This window comes from Sphaeroforma arctica, assembly GCF_001186125.1.
Source record: "Sphaeroforma arctica JP610 unplaced genomic scaffold supercont1.1768, whole genome shotgun sequence".
NCBI classification, from domain to species: Eukaryota; class Ichthyosporea; order Ichthyophonida; genus Sphaeroforma; species Sphaeroforma arctica.
Genome location: NW_014038790.1, coordinates 1 through 9,825, shown reverse-complemented (window position 1 = coordinate 9,825; position 9,825 = coordinate 1). Strand labels below are relative to the sequence as shown.

General features: G+C 39.6%; 1 protein-coding gene across 1 annotated transcript; it reads left to right on the top strand.

Moving 5' to 3' along the window:
- The first annotated feature begins 6,283 nt into the window (after window positions 1-6,283).
- SARC_11582 (hypothetical protein) lies at window positions 6,284-9,074 on the top strand. Its single transcript, XM_014294328.1, has one exon. It carries the CDS (start codon window positions 6,607-6,609, stop codon window positions 8,980-8,982), a length of 2,376 nt encoding a protein of 791 aa, XP_014149803.1. The 5' UTR covers window positions 6,284-6,606; the 3' UTR covers window positions 8,983-9,074.
- The last annotated feature ends 751 nt before the right edge of the window (window positions 9,075-9,825 follow it).

The window sequence follows — 9,825 nt, the reverse complement described above, 5'->3', positions numbered from 1 at the left end:
ATATATATATATATATATATATATATATATATATATATATATATATATATATATATATATATATATATATATATATATATATATATATATATATATATATATATATGTATATATATTATATATATATATATATATATATGTGTGTGTGTACTTAATACCAATCGTACCAATAGTACTTGCTGATAGTACCAATACCACCTACTAATAGTATCAATAGTACTTTTTAATCGTGCAAAGAAAACTTACTATTAGTACCAATTGTATTTACTATTATAACCAAAAGTACTTACTGGTAGTAACAATATTATCTACAATAAATACCAATAGTACTTACTATTTGTACCAATAGTACTTAATATTAGTACCAATAGTATTTATTAATAATAGTAATAGTACGTGCTATTAGTATTAATAGTACGCAATGTTAATACCAATAATACTTACTAATAGTACCAATAGTGCCTACAATTGGTACTAAAGTACTTAAATATAGTACAAATAGTACTTACTTATAATACCAATAGTACCTACTAATAGTACCAATAGTACTAACTAATAGTACCAATAGTATTAACTAATAGAGCACGTACTAATAGTACTAATAGAACTCACCAATAGTACCTACAGTACTTACTAATTGTACTAATAGTACTTACTAGTAGTACAAATAGTACTTACTGATAGTACCAATACTACTTTTAAGAGTACTTATACTACTTAGTAATTGTATCAACAGTATTTTAATACTAGTTTATACATTCTTATTTTAATTGCATCAATATTTAGCAACAACATACTTAAATACTGATAGTACCACTTGATTTTTCTATTTCTACAAGTAGCACCTTTTTCAAATATGAAAGTACCAGTAGTACTGTCAATTAACACCAGTAGTACATATTTGTAGTAGTAGTCTGTAGCAACTTCTAATTGTACCAGCGTACTTCCTGATAGTACCAGTAGTATACACTTTCTATTTGTACCAATAGCACTATCAATTTTTCCCAATAATACATATTAATTTTACCAACAGTGCTGGCTATTTGTACCGATAGTATTTACTGATTTTACCAACAGTGCTTGCTATTTGCACCTATAGTATTTACTGATTTGACTAACAGTGCTTGCTATTTGAACCGATAGTATTTACTGATTTGGCCAATAGTGCTTGCTATTTGCACCTATAGTATTTACTGATTTGACTAACAGTGCTTGCTATTTGAACCGATAGTATTTACTGATTAGGCCAACAGTGCTTGCTATTTGTACCTATAGTATTTACTGATTTGACCATTAGTGCCTGTTTGTACCAATAGTGCCTGATTGTACAAAATGAAACTAGTTTGGGTTATGTACAATATCGCAAAAAAAGCGTTAAACTCTGTCTCACAAAGTAGAATTTCCTAATGCTGTACTACAGAGCTAATTTGTTCAATCGACGATGTAGGAGTGAATATTGCCATACCTATACACATTATCTTATAAGCGAGATCCTAGGAAGACACTAAATGGGCACGTATCGATCACAATAATACGATTATTCAGGATGCACCAGACACCACTAGTGCCTCTAGCATGCCTGGATTTTTGTAGCAAGAGTTTCGACTGCCAAATTATCGTATGCGATTTGATTTACGTCCATGTTTCGAAGTCCCCGCATGCAGTGTAAATATCCAGAGTTGCCTACTATGCGGATTTAAACACTACAGAAGTGAAATCGCCATAACATCTGATCGGCACGATGATATTGGCACGAACGCACGTTCCCTGCTGTTGTTCCCGAGATTGTGTTGTTGCCATTTTAAAAAAAGCTTCCGAGGCGACTTGAGTATTTGTTCCGAGCGATTATGTACACGGACAACAGCGTTGTACCTGTTGTACAAAAGTCTGAAAAGAGGGCACAATCAGCTGTGACCAAAGTCTGACTCTTAAATCTTGAATCTTGATCCTTGAGTCCTTGCTCTGACAAAGCTCAAGGATTGGACCCAGGGACCCGAGTATGGACTATGGACTATGACACTATGGACTATGGAGCAAGGAGTGTGTGGCTATATGCAATTCTATTTTTATTTTTATTCTCCATATAAAAGTAAATCAAGACTCATCTCACAGAGTCACGGGAGTGTGTGCTAAATAAATGTATATTTTGTTTTTGAAAGACTTTTTATAGAAGACAAACCCAAAACCAAATATTTTCTTACTCTTTGTATTTTCTAATATTTTTTTGCTTAAATAAATATTCATTTGTATAATTTACTTTGAGAGGGCTACAATCTACAATTCTACAAATTATATACACGTCACCGACCCCGGGGGCCCAGCCCCCCAGGCCCCAGGCCCAGGGCCATCGGCTTCGGTGATCGGGCATCCATAATTCCAAATATTTAAAATACACAGAGAGTAAATATAAATATTAGCACCGGAACTCGAATTTGGATATAAATACATACATACATTGTGCACTTTTAGACCATGCCAAATCCGGCGCTTACAGGTGAAGTATTAACAGCTTGAACCTTTAAAGGGTTCCTATATATATAAATTTGAGTATTCAGCATTATGGTCTAATAGTAGAGGGCTTATTATACTTACTCAAATTCACCATTCACTTGCACTCACACGCGCATGTCAATCAACAACATCCATTTAGTAACCGTACATATTTGGTTATATGGCTTGGTTCTGATTCCAACCCTTTGTTATAATTGTATAATAGAACCATAAGAATTTTATGGTTTAATATCGTTTGTGGGTGAATATGTAGTCAATTATAACTAAAGGCTCAGAAAATGCGAATGTTTGTGCAATCTATATGTACTAGTAGGGATTCAAGAATGAATATATCATATTATTTAATCAACATTTGTACAAAGCATGCATATTTAGACCCATTAAGATTGTATTTTGTATGTTTCCAATGCAGTGAGTGTTACACTTCTAAGCATAAAATGTGTTCTACTTGTGCTACGACTTTGGCTTCTTCCAGATCATATAGGAAATACTTTTAAAAAAATATTCAAATATTTTCAACAAAATTGAGATTCATTAATTAAATTCCAGATTTGCAATTCTGGAACTTCTCTAAAATTTTAGATCCGATTTGATTCCCTTGTTTTAGCTGGATAGGGCGTCAAAAATATTTACATAAATATGTAAATATTTATATTGTATCCTCATTTTTAATTTGGGGTGTTTTGCTTTTGGTAGTATCAAAGAACCCAACTATTTTTAAATACAAGCCTAATCTAAAACCCTAAACCCTAAAACCCTAAAACATTCTTTGTCCTACGGACTTGTCCGTTCTCCCATAATTTCTACTTTTTCTAGAGATGGTCGTGAACTCTTGATTCTTTACAGCCAATTCCTGAATTCAGCATAGCTCGCCAGCCGCCAGCCTCGTGGCTCGTGGACTCGTGAGGTCTAGAGTGAGGGATTGGGTGTTCCACAGCCCCAGGGACCAGCAGTAAGCAAAGGGCACACTGTGGGTCTGTGGCACCCGACTTTTAAAATTGAAGTCGTGTGCTCGTGGTTAGTGTCAAGTTGTACTGGTTTTACACTGGAAATGTGCAGCTTGTCTTAAAAATAATTCATAAAATGACAATTGCTATTTTGTTTTTTATATACAAAAAAAATATTGGGGCACCAGCCTCCTGTCCTCCACACACACAAGAGAGAGAGAGGGGTAAGATAATTTATTTACACAAGGGTCATACTTCATAGACATTGTCGGTTCAGTTTAAAAATATCAAAAACTGTACCGGCGACACGAAATCGGCTTTTGCAGAGACTCACAGTGTCAAATAGTGGGACATTTTCAAACACGATTCCGTCGATTCGAGTCCTCTTTTTCTGCTAAATAGACTCCTCTCCACTACGACCTTGGCGGCTTGGCGCCTTTCGGTCATTTAGGCAATACTTACTACTAGAAATGTGCCAAAAAATAATAATATTTGGATTTCAAATATTTAGAAATCGGGATTTAGTAAATCTGGAACGCTCCTTTATTTTCCTAACCCTCCTTTATATAAAATCCCCTTCTACATGGATAGACTGGAAAAAAAATTCAAAACTGCCTTATAAAATAAAAATCCCCTCAGGAGTCAGGACTCATCAATTGTACGCAAGTCAACGACTTTTGACAGAATCTTCCCTATTATGATTGGATAGACTATATACTTTCACCGCAGGAAGTGTGTAACAAAACTCACAAAAGTTGCATAGAATTTTTTAGAATGTATGTCCTTTGTCCTGGCTGCTGGTAGTAAACTATTGTTCAGAGTTGACTGTTCACTCGCAGTGTATGGACTACTAGCTCTACTCTACTCTACTCTATACTTACTCTAGACGTTTTACTCTATGTAGTAGTAATAGCGAGCTACTACTACTAGAGCCTACTAGAGTAGTGGAGGTAGAGAGAGACAGAGAGAGTCTGAGAGGTGAGGAGTCTCAACTCTCAAGAGTTTGGGAGTCTGGGTCTTTTGTACTGGGAGTCTGGGTCACTCTGGGTCTCTGAGTCTGAGAGTCTAGGTCTCTGAGACTCCTCCAAACTCGAAAGTCTATGTCTCTATGGTTTAGACTGAGTCTCAGGGTCCCTTCTGGGGCCCATATACAGGGGGGGGGAGAATACAAGTGGAGTATATCTGCAAACTACTTGACTAATTATAGGATATTTCTATATATTACCATTTATGGCAGATAACAATCTGTCCTATCGCCCAAAATCCACTGAAAATTTTGCATAATGCAATAGCTCGCGGCTCGCGGCCTCGTGAGAGGCGAGAAGTAGTCATCAGTGATCCGTATGTACTCTTATATCTTTTTCAATATATTTTCATTTATGGCAGGTGATACATGCACTATTTTCGTTGACCAATAATCACCCAGTTCATTTTTCTGTGGCAGTTTGACTATTAAAAAATATTGTGTATTTAACTATTTATGTAGTATGTGCTCTACTTCAGAAATAGGCACTAAGGCAAGAGGGCTATGGAGGGCCACAGGTGGCCAGCTGACCTCTGAGGCTCTGGTGGATACCGGGACGTCACCAGCATAGACAGTCCATACAGACGTCACTGTGACATACATCATATTTCTTTCAGGTGCATACATAAATACTGGTTTGTTTGTTTAGTTGATGTATCAATTGTGCAATAAAAAATAGGCTTTAGGGCATCGAAATTTGAAATATTTACATACGTGTTTTGGTTTTTATTCATATAAAAAGCATGTTTCTACAGTGACGTAACAAATGACAGGGAGAATAGAGTAATATTCTAGTAAATATTTACGTCTGTTTGATTTGTAAATAACGCCAAGATTCACACAAGTTATTCAAGACCAAGAGCCAGGGCCAGAGGCCAGATGTGAGATGGCACATGGCCCATGGGCCATGGACCCTTGGATGATCATTGAAGGTGGACTGGTGGTTCTCATTTAAACACCGACTTAATGATTGATGTGTCCATTCATTTATTCAATTCTTTTTTTCTTTTTTTTTAAAAGAGGGCCAAGAGCCGCTGAGGGCTAAAGGCAGGCCCGTCATTGGTGGACCATTGTGTACTCTCTCCGTCTCTCGCGGACTCCCTCGTCTCTCTCTTTCAGTTTTCTTCTTCTTCTCTCTCTCTCTCAGTCTCTCTCCTTGTGTTGTGTTGTGTGTTGTTGTTGTGAATGTGGATTGTGATTTGTGGGGCGTGGGGCCGTGGGCCCCGTAGGCGTGGGCCGTGGGGTGCTATTAAATGGAGACTTTGGAGTTTGGAGTTTGGAGAGTTGGAGACTTTCTCTGGTGGTGGGGTCATGGGGAGAGTGGAACTGTGGAGGCTCTCAAGACTTCAGTCTTCACTCTACTACACTTTTTTAAATATGTACTTTTTTCTCGTTTGTTTTGTTTTAAAAAACAAATCAAAAAACAAATGTATTATAAAGAAATAGAGGGTCACTGTGACACACTGTCCTGACTCTGAGTGTCTCAGTGACTCACTGTTGTCTCCTCTATTTTATTTATTTCAGAAGGCATACATATTTTTTAATTGTTATATAAAACAAAAACAAATAATATATATATATATTACAATAGTCTGTAGGATTAATAGCCGATATTATATTTATTTTTTTGTAAAATAAAACATCCATGACCCTCTGGTGGAGGACGATTCATTTTCTCTCGCTTCCATAGCCATCAAAAAAAAATAATACAAATACAGAATCATCCAAATACACAAGGACCAGGCCTCAGCTCATGTGACAACTGTTACATAGTCCAGTTTAGCGTCACTCTAACACTAAACAAATTGGGTGAAAAAAAAATGAAGTAATTGTGTGGTCGATGCGCGCACACGAACATTTTTTTCCGATTTTCTTGAAAACAAATGTATCGACACAGCAAAATTTGTCGAGGATAATTCCACAAAGTAGAATCGACCCACTATCGAGATCGATTGTAAAGTTTGTTGCACGGGTGAGGCGTTCATGGGTGATATGAACAATTCGAACTCTGGTTGATTTGAATCCCGTGTGCCTTCAGCACTAAATAGTATAAATTGCAGTGTTGTTAAGGCCAAATAATCAGTCTTGAAAAAGGTATTCAAATCAAAAGATCAAGCTTTCAATATGCTTAAAGCTTTGGAAATAGTTCTCATCGCCATGGCCTCGGTCACATTGGCCCAGCCTACCACTACCGATGCCCCATCGAAGGCATCGGAGATGCTCACTAATATGACACTTGAGGAGAAGATAGGACAGATGACACAAATCAACCTCGAATTGTTTTACGATCGCGAGACTTTGGCTCTCGATGAGGAGAAGCTGGCATACTACGCGGGTAGAGGTGTTGGTTCGTATCTACAATCCCCGTACGCAGGTGGACAGTCACCAGTGGACAATTCCACGGGTTGGAACGCAACACAGTGGCGTGGAGTGATGAATCAGATTCAAACAGCCACTCTCAATGCGTCTCGACTGGATATTCCAATGATCTTTGGAATTGACAACGTACACGGCGGAACCTACGTGCAAGGCTCTACACTCTTTGGCCAGCAGATATGTGCATCTGCTACGTTCAATCTCGACTTGGTGGAGAAGATGGGTGAGGTCACTGGTAAAGACACTGCTGGCGCTGGGATGCCATGGACTTTCGGACCTATCAGTGATATTGCCACAGACCCCCGATGGCCTCGGTTCTATGAGACTTTCGGTGAGGATCCCTTCCTGAACAAGCAGATGGCTGTGGCAATCACTAAGGGTATCCAGGCAAATGGTGACGTCGCAGCTTGCCTAAAGCACTTCTTAGGTTATGGTGCTGCCGATAACGGCAAGGATTATGCCAATGCTAATATCAACGATTACGAACTCCTCAACTATCACGCCGAACCTTTCCGTGCTGCAGTGAGAGATGCTCAGGCTAAATCGGCCATGATTGGCTTCAACTCTATCAACGGAGTGCCTGTAACTGCCTCTCATAAGATGACGGTCGATCTTCTCCGAGGTGACATGGGATTTGATGGTATGCTTGTTACTGATTACAATGAGGTTTACAATCTCAAGGATCGTCACAGAATATCGAGCAGCAACGAGCAATCTGTAGAGATTGCCACAAACCAGACTTCCATGGATTTGAACATGGTGCCCAACTCGGATGACTTCATTGATATACTCATTCAGTTGGTTAACGATGGAAAGATCAGCCAAGAGCGTATTGACGAGTCCGTTGAGCGTATACTAGAGCTGAAATTTGACCTCGGGTTGTTTGATACGCCTGTACCAGGCGAAGATCTCGTAGACACAGTCGGCCAACAAGCAGATCAAGATCTAGCACTAGAGCTAGCGCGCGAGTCTATTGTATTGGTGAAGAACAACAATTCCATGCTGCCCATTCCCAAGGAGGCCACTGTGCTGGTCACTGGACCCTCAGCCGATAACATGGGCTACATGTGTGGTGGGTGGACTACGTCATGGCAAGGCTACCAGAACAACATTCCTTACGCTGGCTTTGACACTATCCTAAGTGCCATGCAAGGTGGTAACGGGACAGTTGTGCAAGGCCACACGGGTGTTAATATCGATGGCTCCAAGGCTGATGACTACGATGCATCAATTGAAGCTGCGAAGTCTTCTGACTACACTGTTGTGGTAGCAGGCGAGCATTCGTACACGGAAAAGCCCGGAGACATCAATGATCTCTCACTAGCTGCCGGACAGCAAGAATACATCAAGGCACTTGCTGCGACAGGCACAAAGGTTATCCTAGTGCTAGTTGAGGGTCGCCCCCGATTGTTGGATGGTGCCGCAGATAACGTAGATGCCGTGCTGGTTGCTATGCTGCCATGTACATCTGGTGGCGTTGCTATCTCAGAAATCATATACGGAGACGTCAACCCAAGCGGAAAGCTGCCGTTCAGTTACCCGAAATATTCCGGCAATGTCCCACTCGTGTACTACCATCTACCCTCAGAGATCTGCACCTCCGAGACTAACATCTACGAAATTGTCGAGTGTGAGATGGAGTGGAAGTTTGGCCATGGTATGGGCTATTCCACCTTCGAGTACAGTGATCTGGTGGTGGGTGATGTAGAGGATGGAGGCAATGTCAGCGTCTCCGTCACTGTAACAAACACAGGTGATCGTGCCGGTAAGGAGACTGTGCTGCTGTTCCTGAGTCAGGAGTATCGCCAATACGCTGAGCCCGAGGTCAAGATGCTCAAGGCCTTCGAGAAGATTGACCTCGATGCTGGTGCCAACCAGACGGTAGAGTTTGTGCTTGATTCGAGCGCGTACTCGTACTATGTGCCTCAGATTGGTGAGGGTTATAACTCTGTATCCGACGCTGGTGCCACTATGAAGGTGCTCATTGGAGCCGACACGGAATGTGACAACGACTCCGTCAACCCTAACCAAACCAACGATTCGGCATTCCAGGAACGTCGTCGCCGCCGTCGCCAGGAGGACGAACCCGAGGTCAACCCAATGTGCGGGGCTTTCGAGATTTAAATAGTATCAAAGCTTCGAATGGTTGTTCACTTGTCATTTTGTAGTATGTATATAAACACCACCAATATAATAAAATACACGTATGTATACTCTTCTCGCGGGTTCCAGTGTTGCACAGCAACGCCCAGAAGTGACATGGCCTTTATTTATTATGACTTTAATCGAACATCATTTCTGTGGTCACCTCCGCCATCCACCATTGTAGTGCACTTTTCTGACATATTGATGTCTCCATTGAGTAATTTCTTAATTCAGCTCTACAGTTCCCGTTCCAACCATCACTGAGGTTAATACTGTCATTTAGTGCTGAACCCAAAGCTCCACAAACGAGCACCTCTCAGATGAATGGGGTTGTCTGTACAGATGAATGGTTGTCTGGTTGTCTGCACAGACGAGAGACTTCTTATTCGGGCGCATCAGCATCGTCCTGCCAAACTATAGCACTCAAACTCACCCCAGTCTAAATCATATTGCTGACTCGCCCGCCTTCCATGAAAATATTCGTAGTATTTTACAATTTTGATATCTCTCGGTTACACAAAGGTTTGCGCGCATAGACCACAAGTTCTTACTATCCATACTTCAACAAAGAATGCAACACTGAGTAAAATAAAATATATGTGTAAGTAGAAGTATGCTATATAAATATATGGACATGGATATACGGATATGGATATGGATATGAATACGTATATGGACATGTATATGTACGTATTTATGCACATGTTTATATAAATAAATCTAGGTATATATACATATGGATATAAATATAATTATCAATATAAAATATAATATATATATATATATATATATATATATATATAATATATATATAATTAATAA